The sequence below is a fragment of the Eptatretus burgeri genome, chromosome 12, assembly GCF_056783735.1.
Source record: "Eptatretus burgeri isolate ZD-2024b chromosome 12, Ebu_testis_v1, whole genome shotgun sequence".
NCBI lineage: Eukaryota > Metazoa > Chordata > Myxini > Myxiniformes > Myxinidae > Eptatretus > Eptatretus burgeri.
Window position 1 is genome coordinate 50,619,468 of NC_140972.1, and position 25,694 is coordinate 50,645,161.

General features: G+C 39.6%; 2 protein-coding genes across 4 annotated transcripts in view; one reads left to right on the top strand and one right to left on the bottom strand.

The window, feature by feature from the left end:
• LOC147015593 (dual oxidase 1-like) overlaps positions 1-25,694 on the top strand; it is a 187,301-nt gene that overhangs the window by 74,943 nt on the left and 86,664 nt on the right. For all 3 annotated transcript variants that reach the window (XM_085850495.1, XM_085850493.1, XM_085850494.1), the window contains exon 13: positions 8,057-8,175. In XM_085850495.1, coding sequence (XP_085706621.1) covers positions 8,057-8,175 — 119 coding nt within the window. The remainder of the gene's footprint in view (positions 1-8,056; positions 8,176-25,694) is intronic.
• LOC147015594 (uncharacterized) overlaps positions 21,674-25,694 on the bottom strand; it is a 43,235-nt gene continuing 39,214 nt past the window's right edge. Inside the window, exons 4-6 of the mRNA XM_085850509.1 lie at positions 23,682-23,763; positions 23,386-23,586; positions 21,674-23,290 (exon numbers count right to left, since the gene is read on the bottom strand). Of these exons, the coding sequence (XP_085706635.1) occupies positions 22,910-23,290; positions 23,386-23,586; positions 23,682-23,763 (664 nt within the window). The 3' untranslated portion in view covers positions 21,674-22,909. The remainder of the gene's footprint in view (positions 23,291-23,385; positions 23,587-23,681; positions 23,764-25,694) is intronic.

Consider the following 25,694-nt stretch of genomic DNA (forward strand, 5'->3'; position numbering starts at 1 on the left):
TGTCTTCGAGATTATGAATGAAGAGTGCGCAGTCATCGGCGAAAAGTAGATCATAGAGCTACATTTCCATGATTCTCGACTTGGCTTTCAGACGCTGCAAATCAAAGACTGCCATTAGTGTGAAACTGGATCATCACTCGATGGGTGCATTCTTCAAAAGCATCATGAAGCATAGAGGAAAATACAATGCTAGATAATAGAGGAGCTAGGACACAGCCTTGCTTTGTGCCGTTGGTAATAGGAAATGGCTCAGAAGTACATCTATTGTCCCTCACATGAGCAACCATGCCATCATGGAAAGATCTGATGATATTAACCAACTTAGCAGGACAGCCGACATTGTGCAGTAGCTTCCACAGGCCTTCTCCACTGCCCAGAACAAACGCTTTTGTAAGGTCGACAAAGATTATGTATAAGTCGCAATGTTGTTCTCTCTTTTCCTGGAGTTGACAAAGGGAGAACATCATATAGGTCATGCCACATCCAGCGCAAAAGCCACATTGGCTTTCTGCGGGTGATGATGTTGGCAATTGTTGATGACATGCAATTAAGAATGATGTGGGCAAGTATTTTCCCAGCAATACACCACTGGTCAAAAGTTTTAGAACACCCCCATTTTTCAGTTTTTACTGAAATTTAAGCAGGTCAATCCAGTGAATAACCTGAGATGGTACAAAGCTAAGCGGTAAACTGCCAGAGGTTACAAAAAAGTTTAGGTTACCAAAAACTGAAAAATAATGTAAAATTTAGAGTTGTTAAAAAGGCCCTTTTCAGGGAACAAGTAATGGGTTAGCGACTACAGCTGTTCTGCAGCAATGGAAGTAAATTAAGCCTTGAAAGTTGATGCAAACAATTCCTACAGGTGTCCCAACTTTTGTTGATTAGTTACAAACCCTCTGTCTGTATAAATGCAGTGTCGGAACAGACTGTGTTGCTGCACCCTCTGAAGCATTATTTGAACAATATTGCACTGCAGGAAGTCGTATATTGCCATCATAATGGTGAGAAAAAGACAATTAACAAAGGAAGACAGACAGACCATTATCTATATATTACTAAAACTTTCATCTTGTATGTATGAATATTTGTATGTTTGCATAAATAGATAAATGTATGTATATTCCCGAAATACAGCCACAACTGAACATGATAGCACAAAAATTGTAGGGCCACCTTTCTCACCATTCGCCTGCGGTGTGCAGTATCAAGTTTCGTTCAAATCGGGCAACAAAAAAAATTTATTAAAAAATCAACAACCGATTCAGTCAAGTACTCTTCGGGAGTATTTGATCAATGCAAACAACCTCATCAGTATATTTCGCTGGAGCTATCTTTTATTTTTTTCTTGAAATGATTTTTTTCATCAACCGCTGTCACAACGGGTTCACGGGTTGTCTCGTAACCCTTAAAAGTGTGGGTCTTTCCTTTAGAGAAATTGCAAAGAAACCAAGGTGTCAGTGAGTACAGTTTCCTACACCATCAAAAGGCACTTGGAAACTGGAGGAAATTCTGACAGGAAGAGATCTGGCAGACCCAAAGCCACAACACAATCAAAAAGACAAGTTTCTGAGAGTCAACAGCTTGTGTGATAGTTGGCTCACAGGACAGCAGCTTCAAGCACAGCTTAACAATGGTCAAAGTAAGGAAGTCTCAGTTTCAACTGTGAAGAGAAGACTTCGAGCTGCAGGTTTGACAGGTCGAGTGACAGTAAGAAAACCATTGCTAAGATGGTAAAATAAGAAAAAGAGGCTTGCCTGGGCCATGAAGCACCACCAGTGGACGAGTGAAAACTGGAAGAAGGACTCATGTACTGACGAATCAAAATTTGAAATCTTCGGTTCATCACGCAGGGTTTTTGTATGCCGTCGAGTAGGTGAAAGGATGGTTCCTCAGTGTGTGACACCAACTGTCAAGCATGGAGGAGGAAGCATGATGATCTGGGGCTCTTTTGTTGGATCCAGAGTCAGCACCTTGCATAGAGTGACTGGCACCCTCAACCAAAAGGGCTTCCACAGATTTTTGCAGCTCCATGCAATACCCTCTGGTCTACACCTATTTGGTCAGGGGTTCATCCTCCAGCAAGATAACGACCCAAAACATACCTCCAGGCTATGTCAGAACGACCTTATAAGAAAAGAAAAAGACTGCAGGCTCCAACTCATGGAATGGCCAGCAGTCTCCAGACTTAAACCCCATCGAGCTGGTTTGGGATGAACTGCACAGAAGGGTGAAAACAAACTGACAAGTACAACACATTTGTGGGAATTTCTGCAACAGTGTTGGGAAGAACTTCATTGTAGAAAGAATGCCACGAGTATGTTCGGATGTTATATCTGCAAAATGTGGCTACTTTGATGAGTCAAAAATTTAGATTAAATTTTGTTCAACAAAACTATTCCATGATTTCTTTTTTATCTGCAATTGTTTCTTTGTTCTATGCTTTAATATCAGAGTACATTGAAGCACTAAACTGCTTAAATTTCAGTAAAAACTGGAAAAATAGGGTTGTTCTAAAACGTTTGACCGGTAGCGTAGATAGTCGGACCATGCCACGGTAGTTGTCGACGCACGACTTATCACCTTTGCACTTGTACAGAGGAACAATTGTGGCATCTTTGAAGACCTGGGGTACTGACTCCTCACTCCACATGGTAATGTAGATTTGGGTCAGTCGGGTGAGGAGGTTGGCATCACCACACTTGAAAACCTCAGAAGGGATACCATCATCGCCAGGGACCTTTCCAGATGACATCTCGTTGATAGCTCTGGTGACCTCCATTTTAGCCGGAGGTTGGCCAAGGTCTTCTAATATAGGCCGCTGGGGAGGAGAGTCAATTGCCGCATCCGAGATGGAAGGGGGGCAATTAAGCACACAATTAAAGGTCCCATGACACTCAAAAGTACTGAAATTGCAGATATATATATATATGTCCTATAAGAGTTTTTCATTGTGATTTCTGATCTGACTATGTTTTTTCACAATACTCGTTCTGTCAAATGTAAAATTAAAAAAACAAACCTCTTCGGGAACGCCCCTAAAATTCTGCCAAAATCTACTGAACGACGCGTAACCCACATGACGTCATCTCCAGAACAACAAAGGCTGCACGCAAATTACTCGGGTTGGTGGTCTATGTGATTCTATTGGCTTTCTGTGCGTTTCCACATTCGATTTATCGACTCCAACGCTTCGTTCATTTCTGCTTTAAAAAAAATCAAACATTTGGTTTTGAATAATGGATGACATGGACTTTGATTTGTCTGGTAGCGACAGTGAGTGTGAGAGAAATGAAGGATTTTGGTCTGAATCAGATGGAGAATTGTGGGATAACATAGTCATGGGAGGTGAAGTTCAGGCAGCTGGAAATGGAATACGGCCTTACCAGTTTGAGCCCTAAGCAGGACAAGCAGAGGAAACTGGCGATGAAATTCCCAGAGTTCATGATGATCGGGAGGACATCGAAGGAAGACTTGGCAATAATATCTGGTTTGACTAAATCCTATTCGTAATTCAATAATGTAAATTCGACTTGCATACTGCTCGATATCAGAAATATTTTAGTGAGGTGACGTGACCAGCGGCAGCACAGCGGACATGTTGCTCCGTGGTGAATGAATCGCAAGCAATGCCAGCCCATGTCATCGGCCGTATCTCTCCACGCATAAAACAAAGCAATCTCGCTGTCCGGATATGATGAAAACTTGTGTGCAGAACACACCCTGCGATACAATTGTCGAGAGTAGTCCGATAAATCTGACGTTCTGTTGCATTTTCAATTATTTTATTCCTACTGTCGTTATGTAGCGCCAGCAGAAAACAATGAAAAAAAGCGGATAATAAAAGAAAGCTACAGCACGTCAGATTTATCGGTCTAGTCGGACGAACGATGGATTTATCGGACTAATCTAGACTCTAGAGTTGACAACTTACTTGTATTAGCATGCACACAATGTATAAGTCAATGCGTAAGAGTCCTGTGGCTATGAGGTCGTGTAATAGGACAGATAAATTTGTCTATCATAGTTGTGCCAACATATTTTTCCCTGTTCATTAATTACAGCATTTTGGCTCATTGTTAATGAATAGCATGCCAATGGAAGCAGTACCTTCACTTTAGAATAAACCCATGTATGTCGAGTGCAGCCATACCTGCCTTGTCTGTATGTGGAATCGTACCTATCCCAGCAGGCTGGTTTCAATGAACAATTCAATTAACTGCTAAATGTGGGTGCAGGTTTTTCACATTGTTTGATTTTAAAATTATCTCAGGTTGCAGGTTGCCTTGAAATGATGCAATATTAATCTTTAGTATTTTACTTGTATGTCCCTGAAAGTTTCTTTTTTAATGGAAAGGTTCTACAGTCACATTTTATGTTTTGTGGACATGGTATAGCCCTTTATTGTGCATACATGTATTGGATTTGAACACGACGATGACAAGGTCATAAAGGGATAAATAATTGCCTCGTGATTGTTGTGCATACACGGCTCAGAAGCAGAATTTCTTTTCCGCAAAACAATCACAGGTATTAAGATGATCAGTGAGATAGCAAACAAGTGTGCACAATGCATTTGTACGTACTTTATACGGCGCGCAACGTCTAATCAATCGACTCTGAGCAAGTCGTGTTCTGGAGATGTCAACGGGCACGTAACCTGCAGTTCGCTGAACTCCACTTTTTTGAGGGGTGGGGCATAGCAAGTTGTGAAAAGCACTACAAATGTTCGAAATATTGGTCTAATTATCCCATTATTGATTTTCAAAAAGAAACATGGGTGATTTCTTCTCTGGAAAGGTCAAGTTAATATATAAATAAGCAGAAACTTTTGAGTGTCATGGGACCTTTAAAGTGTTCAGCGTATTGCTCCAGTATCTTAGTTGGATCTGTTCTTAGGTGCTGGCCATCTGAGCTACGGCGAGCGGCGATACCGTGAGAAGACAGTCCATTGATTGTCTTTGACCAGCATAGAAGTGTTTGAGATTATTTGTGTTAGCTGCCTCCTGGATTTCTTCTGCTCTTGCTGCCCACCAGCAGTCTTTCATGGAATGTAGTCATGACTGTGCGAGTCTCGTAAGTTGCAAGTAAGAGGATTTGTTTTGCCTACCATTTGCCTCTACCATCAATCCAGCGAAGATGAGCTGCATGTATGGAGTTAAAGAAACTTTTGATCTGGGAGACGTTCTCGTCAAACCAGACTTTGTGACTACGCGAAACAAAACTGAGAATTTCAGCAGCTGCCCTGAAGGTGATGTCTCGTAAAATGCCCCATCCCACTTCAGCATTGGTAGTGCTATGTGATGCCTGAGCCACGAGAACATATCTGGCCCAATACATTTTTTAAATATCGTGTTGTATATCATTTTTGGCCCCATCTCTCAATGGTGAAGTATCACTTTAAAAATGAAAACATTCTCGCATAAAACATTCCTCGTCACCCACCCAACCAGTCCACAAAGTTTCATCCGAATCTGTCTCCAACCTTTTGAGATATCGTGATGTATATATTTATATATATATATATATATATATATATATATATATATATATGTATGTGTATATATATATATGTATGTGTATGTATATATATATATATATATATATATATATATATATATATATATATGTGTATATATATATATATATATATATATATATATATATATATATATATATGTATATATATGTATATATATATGTATATATATCAACCCCATCTATCCACGATGAAGAATCACAAAAAAATTCGAGTCGCTGGATACAGATCCGGATCTTCACCAAAATCTAATCGGTTCATCCTTGTCACACACCCAAAAGGCGACCAAATTTCATCAGAATCCATCCACAACTTTTTTCGATATCCTGCACACAAACAGACAAACAAGAAAAAGACGCCGTGCAGAGCATGATACTTTCAAAATTCCCCCCCCCCCACTCCTCCAATGGTTGCCATGGATACATAAATTGTCCATTTCATGAAGATTAAGTTTGATCATTTTAATCAAAGCTCAGGTCAATCGGATTAAAATTGATTATTTTTCAGATTGAAATTGACGATTGTAGAGGTTTGACCTTTGACCTTTGACCTTTTGACCTCAAAAAATAGTTTGTTTCCAAATTCAGTGATGCACTCTGCAATTGCTTAATTTTCAAATCGATCAAATGAAAAATTACGATTTTATATATTTGATATCAAGATTACCTTTGACCTTTAACCTCAAATCTAATATGCTTCTCAGTTGAGACCACCCCTACAACTTAGTAAAGTTTCATGATGCTTGGTTTAGAATTGTGACCTTTAGGCGATTGACAAACAAGCAGACAGAAAGAATGAAAAATCACTCGGTGACAAAATGGCAAAACAGAACAAAGGAGAATGGCACTCGGTAAAGCGCATACCTCTGCCAGATGGAACAGTTCACGTTTTTTTTATCCCACTGTTGGGCTGGATCCGAACCCAAATCCAATGCGCTTGTTCTGGTCACCTATTCAACTCATCCATCTTGTTTTGTCATAACTCGTCCACTACTTTTTTTGAGATATAGTGATATATTTAGTTTTTGGCCCTATTGATCAATTTTAGAAATTAAGCCTGTGTTGACCTCAAAATTAATTGGTGGTCGAATTCAGCGACCTGACATAAAAATGCTCTTCAAATTTCAAGTCAATCAGATGAAAATTGAGGATTTTAGAAAATTTGGCCAAAATTGGCCTCTTTGCCTATTTTGACCTTTTGGTCTATGTTGACCTCAAAATTAATAAGTGGTTGAATTCAGTGATCTGATATGCAAATGCTCTTCAAATTTCAAGTGAATTGGATTAAAATTGATGATTTTAGAAATTTGGCCTATGCTGACCTTTCGGTCTCTGTTGGCCTTTTCGCCCATGGTGATCACAAAAATAATAAGTGGTTGAATTCAACGACTTAGCCTGGTGTTGGCATAGTCGTTAGGGTAGCGGCTTGGGATCCAAAAATTCCTGAGTTCAAGCCCCATTGGCCGCTTGAATAAATACACACCAGGAGGTTGACTCAGCCTGTCATCCTTCCGAGGTCGGCGTAGTGAGTACCAGTGTACTGGGCCTGGTGTATGCCCCGGTTAGAATAGGTGTACCATATCCCTGTGTCGTAAGAGGCAACCAGGGTTGCGTCAGGATGGGCATCCGGCGTAAAACCTGTGCCAAATCATGCGGATCATAACGGATGATCCGCTGTGGCGACCCCTAACGGGAGCAGCCGTAAGAAGAAGAAGAAGAAGAAGAAGAAGGTTGAATTCAGCGATTTGACATGAATTTGGTCTATGTTGACCTCAAAATTAATCGGTGGTTGAGTTCAGCGACCTCATATGAAAATGCTCTTCAAATTTCAAGTCATTCGGATGAAAATTGAGGATTTTAGAAAGACCACCTTAGTTGTTGACCCTGGGCCTGTTGACCTTTTGGTCGATGATAACCTCGATAGTAATAGATGTTTAAATTCACTGACCTGATATGAAAATCCTGTTCAGTTATCAAGTCAATCGGATGAAATTTGAGGATTTTAGAAATAAGTCAGCCACCTTAAGCGTTAAGCCAACACCAGGCTTAACTTCATACAAAGAAGAGATCCTTCATCCAGAAAGGGACATGAATCTAGATATATTCCATCAGGATTGAAGAGGAAAGCAAACTCATGGTGAAGACTGTAAAACTGTTATGATCACAAACACTGGGTCTGTCACATCTGGGAGGGTGTGGGACGGGAAGTAAAAGGAATATCCAGTGATGCCGAAGAGAGTCTCATGGGGTCGCTGATGAAAGTAAGATTATTGGATGAATTGTGAATAGCACTTGCTATTCCCACTCGTCCAATATGCTGCAACCTTTGTCTGTCTCTGTCTCTCTCTGTCTCTGTCTGTCTCTTTCTCTCCACCCCCCCCCCCCCCCCGCTTTTCATCCTCTCTATTCTTCCTTTCCATTAAGATTGCCATTGTAAAAATGTGCATTTTTAATCATAGTTTATTTTCTATTTCAGTTATTTTTTGCCACATCAACGCATCTGTTGTTTTTGTTTACTCAGCCTCTTTACAGACGATGAAGTCATCATCATTCAAAACATGACGTTTTCGAACGTACTAAAGACTGTGCTTCCCCAAGAATCCATCTCTTTCCAAGAAAATGTTTTCTTCTGGCACACAGGTTTGTACACATTACGTGATTTATTTGGCAAAAAGTCACACTCTGACACACAAAGTATTTGAAGTTTTTCAATTCATTGGAAGACATGAACAGAAGGCCAATGTTTGCTGCAGTGTCTTCAGAAAGTATTCACACCCTTTGACGTCTTCACATTTTGTTGTGTTACAGCCTGAATATAAAATAGGTTAAGCCTAAATTCTTCATGACCGATGTCCACAAAATACCTTTTAATGACAAGGTGAAAACACGTTTTTTGAAATTCTTTCAAATCCATTGAAAATGAAATGCAGAAATATCTAATTACCTCCACCACCGAAGGTGAAGGAGGCTATGTTTTCACCCGTTTCTGTCTGTCTGTCTCTGTTTGTTTGTGTACAGGATGTCTCAAAACGTTGTTGACAAATCTGGATGAAATTTTGTGGACAGGTTCGGTGTGTGACAAGGACGAAATGATTAGTTTTGGTGGAAATCCGAATCCAGATCCGACTAGTAGAAATTTTTTTAAATGATTCTTCACCTTTGAGAGAAAAGGGTCAAAATTGATATATAGCACGGTATCTCAAAAAGTTGGGATGGATTCTGGTGAAACTTGGTGGAAACGGGTGTGCAACAAGGAAGAATTAATTTGATTTTGGTGAAGATTCAGATCTGGATCTGCATCTGATAATTATTTCAGTGATTCTTCACCATCGAGAGATAGTACTGTCTTGCATGATATTTCAAAAAGGTATTGGGCCCGATATGTCAATACTTTGTAAAAGCACCCTTGGCAGCAATTACTGCTTTGAGTCTTCTTGGGAATGTCTGTATAAGCTTTGCACATCTAGATTTGGGGATTTTCTCCCATTCTTCCTTGCAGTTATGCTCAAGCTGTGTGAAGTTGGATTGGGATTGTTGGTGAACAGCAATCTTCAAGTCTTTCCACAGATTCTCAATGAGATTCAAGTCTGGGCTTTGGTTGGGCCACTCAAGGATTTTCACATTCTTGTTCTGAAGTGATTCCAGTGTTGCTTTGGCTGTATGCTTGGGGTCATTGTCCTGTTGGAACGTAAATCTTTGCCGCAGTCTGAGATCTTTTGCACTCTGAAGCAGGTTCTTCTCAAGGCTTTGCCTGTATTTGGCTCCATTCATTGTTCCCTCTATTCTTACAAGTCTCCCAGTCCCTGCTGCTGAAAAGCATCACCGCAGCATGATGCTGCCACCAACACGTTTGTGGTCCAAGTTTCCTTAAAATTTTGAACAGTTACCATATTCTGCCGCCTTATATTCTGAGAGGATGCGTGAGCATATCAAGCCTTTCAGGCTCACAGTACTGTGTTCCACCACTTTCCTTTCAATTTTTGCCTTCCTCGTTTTATATATTGCCATCTTTGCACAAGTTAAAATTAAGTTGACAAGGAGATCTCGTGACTTGCTCTGCTTCTTCACCGGGTGTCCGATGATGAAGAGTGTTGGTGAGAAGTGAAGCCAGAAGTGCAAAAGTAATTTTTTCATCAGTAAGAAAATTGGCTGAAGAGTAGGGTGAATATACTGATTCTGGCTCACTTTTCCCCATGTAAATGAATGGGGGATTTTCAGCGATTCATATATTTTTCCCCTAAAAATAAACCCCCTTTTTATCCCAAGGTATATTTATTTGTCTCCCATTTTAACCTACGGACACTGTTTTCAAATAACCAATGCAATAAGATAAAGATTTGTTCAAGTTGTAAAGTAATAATGTGATTTGTTAAAGGTGATTCTAAAGAAATATCTGAAACATGTCAGCCAAGGGGCACTCTTTTTCAAATAACCAATGCATATTGTTGAGCTCACTCATTGAACCTATAAAGATTTGTTCATTCTCAAATTCCTCCAATAGTTTAATTTTCTTTGCACAATAATCCCCATCTAAAATATTTAAAAATAAAACATTTGAATCGTTATATTTTTTAAGACACCCCTTTTGTGCCATTACGAAATGATAAACTTCTCTTTATGCTCTTGTTTGACCACCTCCTGAGCCACATATCATTTTGAGATTATAGTAAATTGTTTTTTCATTGTTCAATTGATAACCATCAAAGTTTTCAGTCCATTCAAGGATATTTATTTTTTTCTTTACATCCTCCAACGAACTAGTTTTTAAATTGATTCGCTTATTTGTTTTATTTACCTTTGGTTTTTGTTATTTTTTCAACAAGACTTATTTGATATTTTTCACATTCATTATGTTTTCCATTTATATACCAAGACTGAGATTTTCTCCACTCTTTAGTTTGATTAATACTTGGTTTGACCATTTATATATTGTGAAAAAACACGGCGGAAGCCCTTAAAAACCCCAACCCATCTTCCCATCGTTCAAACACAATCTATTCTATAAACTCTTATCATACAATATCCATATGGAACACAATCTATTCCATTATCTAAAATAAATCTCTGATCATCAAAGGCTCCTAATGCCTTTTTATTTACTTCTTCACTATTTATATATATATGTCATGTTTAGAACTTCTTATTGTATTCATTTTCCTACATTCTTCTTTCTTATTCATCAAACAATTATAATAATTTCTAAAAATTATTTATTTCTTTATTACATATTTCTTTATTCCCTTTAACCTCTTATCAATCTGATCACCATACTTATAAGCATATGCCTTTGCTCTCAATCCAATAAACTCACTCATTACTTTTCCACCCAACTCATCCTGAAACTTACCAATAACCTTTTCATTCTTTATTGAAAATAACTCACTCTTCTTACTAAAATTACTTGTATCATATACTCCAATATTTTTCTTCATATCTTTTTAAACATCATCAGTTTTTATATCTGGGATAAAACTATCAGTGTCCAGATACAACAATGAAACATTTTCACCATACTCTTTCTTTAAGCCATTATACAAATAATCATCCATCAAAGGGCGGAGGAGCTCCTTGTGAGCCAACGGCCATCCATATCTAGTGCCCAACTGTGTCTGCAGACGTCCTCCTGCAGTTGGGTTACTTCTTATTAGGAGGTTGGTGGCAGGATTTGCACTCCGGCCACCGTAAAACCCTTCATTCCGTAAAACGCAAAAACGCAAAAAAATCTGAAAACCCACTCCGTGGGAGTACCTCCTGGGCAGCTTCCCTTCGCAGGGCAGCTCACCGGATGATGGGATTGGGGCAAAGCCTTTGAGACCCCCAATCTTTGATGATAGGAGGGAAACCATGGGGTAACATCCCTGGGTCAGATTGCGGGAGAGTGTGTCGGAGTGGTGCTGAGGTGTCGTCCACCAGACGGCAGTCTCCTTGGGTTAACCTGAGGCGGTCCCTTCGGGTGGGTGCCTGGAATGTCCTATCCCTAAGAGAGGATGATCACCTGTCTCTGTTATCATCTGAGCTCAAGAGTTTGGACATCGGGATTGCAGCTCTCTCTGAGGTTCGGAGACCGGATTGCGGCGAGATAATGGTGGGTGGTTACACCTACTATTGGTCTGGTCGCTCTGATGGTTACCATACCCAAGGAGTTGCTGTGGCTGTGTCCAATAAGCTGACCCCAATGATGATTGAGGTAACACCGGTCAACGAGCGTATTATGAGATTAAGGATTCGTCACTCCTTAGGTGTCATTTCCCTGGTCTCTGTTTATGCTCCGACTGAGGCGAGTGATCTCACCGTGAAGGATGCATTCTACGCCACACTCGAGTCTGTGGTTGATCAGTGCCCCAGACGAGATACACTTTTAGTCTTGGGGGATTTCAATGCATCGACTGGAACTGATAGGGATGGTTATGAGGTGTGTGTTGGTCCCCATGGGCCAGGAACTATGAACCAGAATAGCACTAAGTTCCTTGACTTTGCAAGAAGTCATGGACTTAGGGTGGCTGGTTCATGGTTTCAGCGCCCACAAGCTCATCGCTGGACTTGGTATTCCAACGCTGGCGGTGGGGCAAAGGAGATTGACCATGTCCTCATTGACGGTCGTTGGAGGATGATCCGGAACTGCAGGGTCTACCGGAGTGCTCAGTTCCTCAATACTGACCACAGGCTTGTTGTAGCAACTCTAAAGCTGCACCTTAAATCCTGGAGAATGGTACCATCCCAACCTAGGCTGGATGTTGCCAAGCTCAGGGATGAGAGAGTAGCTGAGGAGTTTGCGAACAGGCTGAGTGGACAGTTGGGGGGTCTGGGTGCTTTGGGGGGACCTGAAGAGTTGTGGAGCACCTTCAAGACCACCGTCCTTGATGTTGCCGGTGGATGTCTTGGAGCTCACCGCAGGGCAAAGAAGAATTTTGTCTCTCAAGGGACACTGGAAACCATTGACCAGAGTCGCAGGGCCAGGCTGAATGGCAGAGCTGAGCTGTTCAGGGAGCTGAGGCGTAAAACTGTACGTGCACTGAGGGTGGACAAGGAGGCCTATGTGCGAGGAATCTGTGAGGGGGTAGAGCATCACCTGTGGACAGGTGATTCTCGTCCTGCTTACAGGGGAATTCGCGCATTACATTCATCCAAGCCCATCCCTCGGAGCACTGCAGTTCGAGCAGAGAGTGGTAGGCTCTTGACAGAGGAGTCTGAAGTGAAGGCCCGCTGGGCCGGTTACTTTGAGCGGTTGTACCAGGCTGATCCCCCAGCTGTCGAGTTGGACGTCAAGGGTGTTACAATCCCTGTTGCTGACCCTCGAATCAACTGTGGTCCACCTTCGTTGTGGAAACACGGGCTGCGGTGAACCAGTTGAAACGGGGCAAAGCTCCAGGGATCTGTGGCATCCATGCTGAACTTCTCAAGGCTGGTGGAAATGCTGCACTCGTGTCGTTGCATGCAGTTTTGTGCTCTGCCTGGAACACAGGCATCATCCCAACTGACTGGAAGAGGGGCCTTGTTTTCCCTCTTTGGAAAGGGAAGGGTGATCTCCAAGACTGCAACAACTACCGAGGGGTGACTCTGCTCTCAGTGCCGGGCAAGGTCTTTGCTCGGTTAATTCTTGATAGAGTTCGCCACCATCTGCTTGAGCACCAGCGTCCAGAGCAGTCAGGCTTTACACCAAAGAGGTCAACGATTGACCATATCCTTGCTCTTCGTGTCCTCACCGAACGCAGACGAGAGTTTCGGCAGGGGCTGCTTGCAGCCTATGTTGATCTCTGTAAAGTGTTCGATTCAGTGAATCGGGATGTCCTCTGGAGGATTCTTGGTCTTCGTGGGGTGCCACCAAAACTGATCACTCTGATGTCTGAACTCTACTCTGGTACTGAGAGTGCTGTGAAGTGTGGTGGTACCACCTCTGACTTATTTCCAGTTGTTACTGGAGTTCGTCAGGGATGTGTACTTGCCCCCACACTTTTCAGCACTTGTATGGACTGGATTTTAGGGAGGATGTCGGAGAGATCAAGTTGCGGTGCATCGTTTGGGAATGTCAAGATCTCGGACCTTGATTTTGCAGATGATGCAGTCATCTTTGCGGAGACTTTAGACATCCTTTTGGGGGCCCTCGAGGTGCTGAATGAGGAGTCAGAGCCGCGGGGATTACGGGTGTCTTGGGTCAAAACTAAGATCCAGGCTTTCGGTGACATCTTGGATGCTGCTGTCCTGTCTGTGTCTGTTTGTGGTGAGGATGTTGAGGTCGTGGAGAGATTCACTGACCTTGGCAGTGATATTCATGTCTCTGCTGGCTGCGAGTCAGAGGTCAATAGACGTCTGGGTCGGGCGTGGGGAGTCATGGATTCACTGGATCATGGGGTGTGGCGCTGCCGGTACCTGTGCGGGAGGACGAAAGTCCGAGTCTTCAGGTCCTTGGTACTTCCAGTCTTGCTCTATGGGTGCGAGACTTGGACTCTGACCAAGGATCTGAGACGGAGACTAAATTCCTTTGGTACCAGGTGTCTTCAGAGAATCCTTGGCTATCGCTGGTCGGATTTTGTGTCCAACGAGCGGTTGCTGAGAGAGACTCGGATGAGATTTGCTACCTGCATAGTCCGTGAGCGTCAGTTGCGGCTGTATGGACATGTGGCTCGTTTTCCTGACGCTGATCCTGCTCACCAGATTCTCTCAGCGAGGGAGTCTCATGAGTGGAGGAGGCCAGTGGGCCGACCACGTGCCTCATGGTTGCAGCAGGTTGACCATCATCTCAAGGAGATGGGGATGGGCCTGGCATCTGCCTGGGGGATGGCCAGACGGAGGCCCCTGGAGTACCGGCGGAAAGTGGACGCAGCGACGCGCTGTTCTGGCACATGCTCCCATACCTGACCTGACCTGACACATCAATATCTTTGATAAATCAAGAACTGCTGTTCCAATATAAATTGGTTTATCCATTACAATACTTTCCTTTTCCATATGAATAGCAGAAAAGTTCTCTGAAAAAACCTCTTCTCTCTTTAAACTTGGTTTATCTATCAATCGAGAAGCTTCTTTCCAAGATGTTGCAAATCTAATGTTTTGCCTGTTTCTAACATTCTCCATTGTCTTTCCAAAGACAGCATTATTCATCAATTTATAGAATTCCTCTTCAAATTTTACTTTTGTATTTGTTCTCATATCTGTATTGAATTTAATATACTTTTTCATCCAATAACTTTGTTTAAATTTTAAAACTCTATGAATTTTAGCGACACTCAATCCTTCTCTCAAAAACTGTTTCAAGCTTGTCTAATGCAAAACATATCCCTCTTTATCATAGAATGTTGTTAATAACTTTTCTGTTGATTTGCCTTTAATATTAAAACTTTTATGATAATCACTTAACCATTCTTTCTTTGGGGTTTCTTTCTCACATGCAAAAGGAAGGTCTTTATGCTTATTATGAAGATCACTCGGGTACCTCAAATCAACTTCAAAATAATAACCTTCTTCTTCCTCATTCAATTCCTCTTGAGAAGAAATAACAATATTCATCAAAGCCTTTTCATAATCCTTTTCTTCCACCCACTCTAATTTACCATAAGGCAGAGATTGAGACATTGCCCATCCATACAAATTATTAGCATCAAAATACATCAAATAATTACTGTCTTTTTCACTATCACAATTTGCAAGATATTTATGATTTGCTTTAGCATATCTTTTTGAACATACTTGGGATATTCCACCTCTTTTAGACTTCTCAATCATCAAAAGCATATCGACATCACTGATTAAATTTATATCTTTTTTGTCATTTTTAACATTGCACTCAAAGCTAAACCAGGAGCTGTGAAAGTGTGGGCAGGATCCAATCCATAACAATTTCTTCTTTCATCCCCTCTTCCTGTGCAGGCTGGAGTTCCTCAAGGTAGCGTTCTGGGCCCTGTTCTTTTTCTGGTTTTCATCAATGATCTCTCGGACTCTCTGGAAAATCCTCTATTTCTCTTTGCCGACGACTCCACCCTCTGCCGTACCATCTGTCATCCCTCAGACCGGCAAGCAGCAGCTTCTTCGCTCACTGCAGATCTGGATAAAATCACAAACTGGTCCAACACGTGGAACATGTCTTTCAATCCAGACAAATCTCACACTCTCACTATGTCTCTTCGAAAGGACCATTTACAAACCCCCCCATCCACTTTCTCAACAATCCTCTGGAAGAAGTCTTTTCTTTCAAGCTTCTAGGTCTCACTATCTGCCATGACCTTTCCTGGGAAAGTCACATTTCCAACCTCGCCTCAAAAGCCAGTCGCCGACTGGGAATCCTCCATCGTGCTAAGTCCTTCCTCGGCCCTCTTGAGCTCCTGACCACTTACAAAGCTTTTGTCCATAGCCTGATGGAGTACTGCTCTCCCCTCTGGACTGCTGCTCCTGCCTCCCACCTTTCTCGGCTTCACGCTGTCGAAACCAGGGCATTTAAGATCATTGGCATCTCCCGCAATGAAGCTGAGTCTTTGGGCCTCTCACTCAATCACCGCAGGTTGGTCGGTGGTCTTTCTGTCTTCTACCGACTCCTCTCCAGCCTTGCCCCCCCTGCTCTCTCTGCGATTTGTCCCCACCACATTTCCACAGGGCGCTCAAGGTCCGCCAACAACCCCCTTCTGGTAAAACTACCAAAATCACGAATCACTGCTCATCTTCACTCTTTCATTCCTCTTTTTTCCTGCCTTTGGAATAAACTTCCTCACTCTATTCTTTCCCATTCTTCCCTCCAGGCTTTCAAAACAGCTGTTCACCACCACCTCTTCTCTTCCCCCATCAAAATCCTCGATCTTTTCTACCCCCGATAATCCACCCAAGCCCACTTCCTTAATTTCTCCTGCTTTCCTTCCTGAAAGTTCCTGAAATGTCCATCTTCTCTTCGCCGTGTTCCCCGTCCCATCCCCATCCCTCTCCCTTCCACAGTTCACCTAATGTGTCTGTTCCCCACGCTTTTGTCCCTTCCACTCCCACCCCTCTTGTCTCATGCCTCCTTGCTGTGAGTTGTGTGTTCGCTCTCATACGAGCCTCGACCAAGGTATACAAAAAAAAAAAAAATTATATCCATCAGAATTCACCAACGTGAAGTTTTCCAAGAAATAAATACTTTGGTTATTGTGAGGAAACACGAGTTGGGAAAACATAAAATAATTACAGGGGATGGGATGTACCTTTCCCTATACTACAAGGGCGAAGGTATGTATCTTGGTAGCGGATACTATAAACCTACGAGACAAAGGGGTGTCGGAAATCAATTTCGAGGAGCTGGGATAATTGATACTCTTATGGGTATCGGTTCAACTATTCTTTAACATAAAGACCTAATTGGTTCAACTGCTTCTGCTGTGGGAAAAGTAGCAGGTGTTATAAAGAGTATAAAAGATGCTCAAAAGGAATCTCATAAATTACAAGCAATTAAAGAAATTAAGAAAGGCAAAACTCAGTTGTCCCCCCAAGAATGACAGAAAATAATTCAAATACTTGGGTCAGGGTTTCAAAAGTTTTAACGTCTTTTTTCCTAAATAAATACAAGTATGGAAGCAATTGATAGTATCTATGATTTGGATGATACTATTATCATCTCAAACTCCACAAAAAAGAGGATTACTTCAAGGTAAATGCAATAACTGGAACAGACTGGAATGCAAATGGTACAAAAAGTTTTGAAATAAATAATCAACAAACTTATTTGAATCTATCCGAAAGTTTCTTGTTGTGTAACTTTGCATTCACGAAGGCTGGGACTAACACAAACGCTACACTCGTAAATGATTTCTTCTGGAAAATGTTTGATAATGTTCGTTTGCACATTGGAATACAATAAGTTGAAGCGGTTGATTATGTCTCTGCTGTATCTGAAATGATGAAATTTACACGAGAAACATTCAGTGATAGAATGGGAATAGGGGCTGTCAAAGGTTTTATTCCTGATATGTCTACGGGAACAACCACAGACCCTGGATATACTCAAAGGAAAGGAATGTATACTGATGATGCAAAAGCAGTTAATAGTTTTGCTGTGGCAGTTCCTCTTAAAGGTATATTTGGATTTTGTGATCATGATAAAGTTCTGTATGGTCTTAAAATTAGATTTCAACTACAAAGGAATGACAATGAAAATAGATTACTTTTTGGTGTTGCTCGTGCTTTTGATCATCAGAATAAATCTGTAATTGATGAAATGAGTTGGTATATTTGTGAATATACTCCTAACCTTATAACAAGAGATGTTGAATAAAAGACTTAACTCAAAGAAAGCATTCGGTGTATCATAACTCAAAATAAGATGTCAACACGTTAAACTAAACCAAACCACTTACATGTGGAATTTGGGTGTTCTGGAAGGAAAGCCACAATATCTGCGGATCATTTTTTAAAAACCAGATGGCGATACTGCTCCTAATAAGAATAATGCATTGAGTGATAATGCTAAGGTGAAACAACTTCGTGTTTCTCCAGATGGAACATTTTATCCATGAGATAGATTGGAAATTAATTGGGAAAAAAATGATTTTGCTGAAGCATACAAGTCTTACCAAAAGGTGTGTGAAAGTAATGGAAATAAAGAACCTATTTTGGATATGACAGCATTTAAAAGTTTGTATGCAATCTATGCGTTTGACCTGAGTGCTCAAAAGGAAACTATAAAGTTTAATCGAGTGGATACTTCCCTATACATTGAAAGAGGAGAGAGTGAAGAAGTTGATTCATATTGTTTGCTTTTGGAAGAAACAGAATTGCAGATTAATACAGATAATTGTGTTATGATTCGTCTCACGTAATTTTTTGTTTTATAAATGAGTGGCAAAGTACCGGTATATGTTCATCAAATCATTCTTCATAAACTATCATCTTGTGTTCAAAATCAAAAGCCTTGTAGGATTTGCGTTGATACAATTCAGAGAAAAGGAGCAGTAAGAATTGATGTTTTGCTCACAAGAGAACAGGTTAACATCTTGAACGATACTGGCTCACTTAAAATTAAAATGACAAAACCAATGTTGAAAAAATATTTAATAAGAGAGAAGAGTGGAGGATTTCTCCCATTTCTAATTCCTTTATTTGCTGGTTTAAGTGCGGTTGGAGCATTGACGGGTGGTATTTCAACAGCGGTGAAAACTGCCAATGAAAGGAAGGCTCAACTCCAGGCTCAAAAAGAATTGGAAAGACATAAAGAGTTGGAGAAACAAATTAGTGGAAGTGGTGTAATTGTAGATTTTGCTGAAAAACTTGAAAGTCTGCCTGATAAAGCGAGATTGGGAGTTGGAGATATGCTTTCTTCTATCGCACAAGCAGGTGTAAAATTAACTAAAAGAGTCATGGATTATATATTTCTAATAAACAAATGAGCATTGATGAGTGGTTTAAAGAATTTGGAAAGAATACAACATCAAATTTACAACTTGTCAAATATTGCAAGAAATTAAAAATTCATAATGTTGTTATTTGTATGAGAGATGAATTAACAAACGTGCCAAAACGTACAAGGAATATTATTATGAACTTAGAAGATAATAATGGGAACGGTTCTCATTGGGTTTGTATTTTTAAGTCAAGACAAATATTATTTTGATAGTTTTGGTCTTCCACCACCTGTTGAAGTCATAAAATTATTCAAGAATGGTGTTTATCAAACATTTCAAGTCCAATAATTGAATTCCAAGTGTTGTGGTCAATTATGTCTAAATGTGTTATATTAGCTCAACAAAAATAAATTTTTTATGACATTATTTTTAATCTAATATAAATGACTTATGTTGGTAAAGATGGTTCTATCTTTGGTGTATCCCAAGAACTGGATATTGATTTATCAAATTATTACACAAAGGCACAGGCTGAACGACATAAATATAATATAACCAAAAATATTAATATAAAAAATGCTTATAAATTAAAAAATTATCCAACCCCGATTGACACGAATGACTTGGTGAGATTAAGTGATTTATCACAATATATATCCTTTAATAAAACGGCCGTGTATTCCAAAGACACAGAAGTGTTGATTTTATCTCCAAGTCATACAGAATTCACAGTTCGAATTAAAATAAATTTTTATAAAGAATGGCGTATCATTTGTTTGAGAATAGAACAATGGGGGTATGATATGAATGATTTTGGGTATAATTGGTCATTTAAAATTGACCTATAAGACCTGGAACAATTAAATCGGTCTCATAAGGAAGAATATTATCCACTTGGTATAGAGAATGAGTTTTGTGGAAGCTCGATTAGTAAACAACAAATAAAAGAATTTAATAAGGGTAAATATTATAATGGTTTTGCCCGAGTTTATATCATGAAAACAGAAAAAACAGGATTATATATAATAAGTCAGGAAATACAAAATGATTTAACTTTGGGAAGATGGGGAAGTGTTTTCGTGTCATAATATTATTCTAACATATATTTCTAATACATAAATAAATGACGGCAAGAAGGCTTCAAGAAAATTATTATTTCTGTGTCCAAGCATACCTTGAAGAAAAGGGTATTCGGTATTTTCATATTTAATTAGAATTTTAAATAATGAAAAAATTATAACGTTAAGAAAACGTAAGGCTCTTTTCGAAATTCAAAAGAAATTTTATTGGTTTCCTGTTGTAAAAAAATTATTTTGGATACAGGAATAACAAGAAATCCTGATGAATACATGTATGATATTCTATGGGGTGTAAGTGATTCGAGGATAGTAAGGGACGAGGAAGGAGTTGAAGTGAGAGAAGAGGAGGAAAAGTGGAAGAGGGAGAAGAAAGAGAAGGAGGAAAGAGAGAAGAGAGAGAAGGAGGAGAGAGAGAGAAGAGAGAGAAGGAGGAGAGGGAGGAGAGGGAGGAAAGACCGAGACTGAATAAAAATGAAAATATGGAAACCAGTGAGATGAAAAAAAGATTGGAGGTATTACAGAAAATAACTCAACCCACCGAGGAGGAAAACAAAGAATTGACAAGTATAATTGCAATACTTTCGACAAGACTATTGTCATCAGCAAGATATCGATTTTAATTCAAGTTTTTCATTTTTTTTTTTTCTTAAATAAATGGAGGAGAGAGTAAAGACGTTTCTCAGGATTCTTTATGTTTTAAAAATTAAGATTCAAATGTGCATGTTGGAAACTAAAAAGGTTTTCACACTCTGTAAGAATTTTTCTCATAAATAAATGAGTTCTTGTCTTAAATGTAAAAAGAAAACTAATACCAAAAATATCTCATATTATAAAAGTAAAAATAACAGGGTTATGCAAAAAGGTATATGTTCGGTGTGTGGTTCAACAAAAAATCGATTTATCTCCAAACACAAACTCGGAGGAGATATCCAAATGTTTTTATCAAGAAGTAAATTTACAACTACTGGAATACCAGGGGAATTACATCTGCCAGGGTATTCTTTCTGTGGTCCAGGCACAAACTTGGATTAAAGATTAGATGAGGCAGACAATCCTAAATCATGGAGTAAGCCCATCAATAGAGTTGATGAAGTGTGCATGAGACACGATATTGATTATGGGAATACCACAACTTTGGAAGAAAAGCATCAAGCTGATTGAGAAATGTTGCATAATTTGTCTCTGATGCAAAATCCAACCTTGAGATAAAAAGTTGATAGGTTCATCGTGAAGAAGATGATCAGTGCTAAATTGAAACTTGGACTTGGAAATTCAAAAAACTTATAGGCTCTAATGATGTCATTAAGACTGAAGAGCAATTAGCTGATGAATTACATAAACCAATATTCACAAAGTTTCGTAGAAGGAAGGTTTATTCCAAGGAAGTTGATTATATCTGGTCCGCTGATTTGATTGAACTCAATAATGATAAGGGGTACAAGTACGCTTTAACCGTTATTGATTTGAGGAGTAGATACGCATGGGTTGTCTCTTGAAAAAACAAAACAGGTAATACTTTTATGTTAGCCTTTCAACAGATATTTAATATAAGTAAGAGAAAACCCCAAAAAATTGTGGACTGATGAAGGTGGAGAGTTTTATAACAAGACATTTATGAATTTTCTAAAAAATAAAAGTATTACATTATACAGAACCTTTAATGAAGGGAAGGCAGTTGTTGTTGAACGTTTTAATCATACCTTAAAAGAGAGACTATATAAAAAATTCACAGAACTCGGTTCACAACAATGGTCATCTTTTATTCAGGATATTGTGGATAAGTATAATGACACGATTCACACGTCAACGAATATGAAACCATCAAACATTTACAAAATTAAAATATGAAAAAGAGATTAATGTCAGAAAACCGAAGTTCAAAGTTGGTGATATCGTTATAATATATAGGTGGAAATCTCATTTTGAAAAAGGTTATATTAAACGATGGACGAACGAACTTTTTAAAATTGTTTATGTAATGGATTCGGTTCCTTGGACTTGTAAGATATATGATTTAGAAGGGGAAGAGATTTTAGGTTCATTTTATTAACAGGAATTACAAAAGACAAAACTAAGCAGATAATACCCATGGGAGCAATGGGTTGTCCCTTCACTCCCTGCCACTATACACCTTTGTGGACATTCGAGGGTCAAGTCCGAGGTGTATAACAGTATATAATGTGTGTCAAGGGGTGACGTTCTTAGATCTGTAAAACCCAAACACAGAATCCTCAACTGAATCGTCAAGGCTTAACTTTTGTTTGTTGGTGTGGGTGTGTGTGTCCCAACCCTCACATTCAAAATCTTAACCCCAACCCTCACATTCAAAATCTCAACCCCAACCCCCCAACCCTCGCCCAACACAGTCTTTTTCAAAATGAGATTTCCGCCTATATATTTTTTCTTACATTTTTTTTTCTCTTCTTCCAATTCTGTCTTTTAAGGCTCTCAGGGTTGATGATGTCGAAAGGGGGAGTAAGCCTGCACTTTCTTCCCAGAACTAACAATATATATTTTTTTATGTTTTTTTTCTCTTCTTCCAATTCTGTCTTTTAAGGCTTTCAGGTTTGATGACGTAGAAAGGGGGAGTAAGAACTTTCTTGATAGGTTTAGATCCCAAAGAGTGGTAGCATTTCAAGTCTCCAAAATAAACCCAAATTTCCAAGTCTCCAAGGTATAACCACATTCCTGTTGAGTTTCCAAGATACGTATCACATTGTGAGTTATCAAGCCAGAACCCACATTTCAAGTCTCCAAAAATATAACCATCTATCCAAGACTCCAAGGTAGAATCACAATTTACAGAAATATTGTGGTTTTTGGTGATCGATCTCACATAGTATAACTGTGGATCATCAAGGAAAACTCCATTTTTCAAATTTTTATGGGTTTCAGTGATAGATCTCACATAGTATAACTGTGGATCATCAAGGAAATCTCCATTTTTCCAATTTTTTATGGATTTCAGTGATAGATCTCACATAGTATAACTGTGGATCATCAAGGAAATCTCCATTTTTCCAATTTTTTATGGATTCCAGTGATAGATCTCACATCGTATAACTGTGGATCATCAAGGAAAACTCCATTTTTCAAAATGTCTGAAATTTGTGAGTCTCCAAGGTAAAACTTGTATTCTGGCTCATCAAGGTATAACTTGTTCAGTGGGTATTGTCTTGATAACTCACAATGAGTACTATTGCTGTAAAACTCTTTTTCAGGATTTTTCTGGTCTCCAAGGTATAACTCTTTGGTTGGGCCATCAAGGTCGAGCTCGTTCTGTGGGTCTTGGTCGCTCATAAGGTCTTCAACCAAGTCAACTATTTCACCCCAAGTTGTAGCAAAAGCAGTATTTTCATTTCGTATTTCAGATACAATTTCCTGTGAGAGAAAATAATAATGTTTTAATTAAGTGATTTAATTATTAAATGAGTATGCTTTAATCAAACTTTGAAAATAGGAAAATAAAATCTTACCTCAACAGATAAGAGGTTTGAATCCAGTTCATCAACTTGAAGGTTTAGTTCCAGACAAGTAGTCAATCTCCAAGGAACCCCAAAGTCATCCCAATCAAGGCCTAGCTCGTTCTGTGGGTCTTGGTCGCTCACAAGGTCTTCAACCAAGCCAACAATTTCGCCCCAAGTTGTGGCAAAATCGTTATTTTCAGATACAATTTCCTGTGAGAGAAAATAATAATGTATTTATTAAGTTATTTAATTATTAAATGATTCGATGCTTTAATCAAACTGAAAATAGGGAAATAACATCTTACCTCAATGGAAAAGAGGTTTGAATCCAGTTCATCAACTTGAAGGTTTAGTTCCATACAAGTAGTCGAGCTCCAGGCAAGCACACTGCACACCATTGCCAGCAAAAAAATGTTTAAAATGGAGCCTGGGCTTGAGGCTTTTATAGAGAAAGACTGGTGGGTGTGGTTTCCTTTGGAAATTCCCTGGGCAAGCCCAGGCATGCCTTCGTTTGGGAATTTTTCAAAACTATAACATTCTAGAATTTTCTAGTGATTTCTTTGTGAGTCAGAGATGAACTGGAAATGATTTAAGAGTAGGCGGGGCTTAGCAGAAGTGGGGGGGGGCTTTGGAAAAGTGGGCGTGGTTTATGAAAATACCTCGCGCAAAGTGGGTGGGGCTTAGGAAAAGTGGGCGGGGATTATGAAAAGTGGGCATGGCTTAGCAAAAAAAATATCCTGTGGCTCAGGAGGTGATCAAACAAGAGCATTAAGAGAAGTTTATCATTTCGTAATGGCACAAAAGGGGTATCTTAAAAAAATATAAAGATTCAAATGTTTTATTTTTAAATATTTTAGATGGGGATTATTGTGCAAAGAAAATTAAACTATTGAAGGAATTTGAAAATGAACAAATCTTTATTGGTTCAATGAGTGAGCTAAACAATATGCATTGGTTATTTGAAAAAGAGTGTCCCTAGGCTTACATGTTTCAGATATTTCTTCAGAATCACCTTTAACAAATCACATTACTGCTTTACAACTTGAACAAATCTTTATCTTATTGCATTGGTTCTTTGAAAACAGTGTCCCTCGGTTAAAAGGGGAGACAAATAAATATAACTTGGGATAAAAAGGGGGTTTATTTTTAGGAAAAAAAATATGAATCGCTGAAAATCCCCCATTCATTTACATGGGGAAAAGTGAGCCAGAATCAGTATATTCACCCTACTCTGAAGATGGCGACATTGGAGGTGCATGTGAAATACCATTTCTCTTTCACCACAAAAGCAGCATTCCTCTGGAACATTTGTGAAATGCCGCATCATGGCTCCAGAATAGAACTTAAGGCACCATGCAGCAATCTCCAACTTAAGTCTGCCATTGTTCTTGGCATTGGGTGAAGATAGAGTGAACCCCAACATGGATGACTTTGAAAAGTAAGTTGAAGAATCTCGCACCAGGGAGTATCCTGTCAGGTTGCAAGAGCCGTGTAGTGGAGCGAGTGCATGACCAGCAGGTATATGTTCTTCCTTGACATTCCACGGAATGACATTTTCGCTGTGCCAGGGGGCCAACCCACTTTGTGTGCGGGTGGTGGCTGAGGGAGCTCGCAATGTCATGGTTCGATTTTAAAGTCCATGAAGTTGCTGCTGGACATCTGCAAAGTTCCATCCCTCATTGGGATTCTCTAGGTATACCAAGCAATCAGGAGGCAAACACATTTTAACCTCTTGGAGTATCCTTGAGGGGATTCTATAATTATCCGTAGGCCCATTTTCACTGTGTGTTCTTCTGATGAGAGAAGGCCTCTCTTCCTATTATTCAGAAGGTCTTCCACTGATTACACTGAACAACAAAAATTTGTTACTGGAGATGTGTAAAGTGAATTAGACTAATTTGGGTACGCCGATTTCAAAAATCATAACCGTTTTGCTGTATCACGTCAGGATTTTCAGTAACAGAAATATTCCCATTGCCTAGAAGTCAGGATTTCAATGAAATTTACAAAAATTCATTTATTCATTTATTTCATCATGAATGCTTCAAAATTATAGAAATTACAGAAAAACTCCACTAGAATGTAATTAAAAATGCTTTAGGCATTTGGCTTTGCATTTGTGCTGCTCTGTGTCAGTTTCACGATGCAGGAACCAGCAGAAATCGCCCATCATGTTCGGGTTGTGCCGCCCTTGGTAACGCGTCTCCATGAGTGAAATGTCTTGGTGGAATTGCTCGCCGTGCTCGTCCGAGACTGCTCCCAAGTTGTCAGGGAAGAAGTTCTGGTGCTGGTGTAGGAAATGGATTTTCAGGGACATC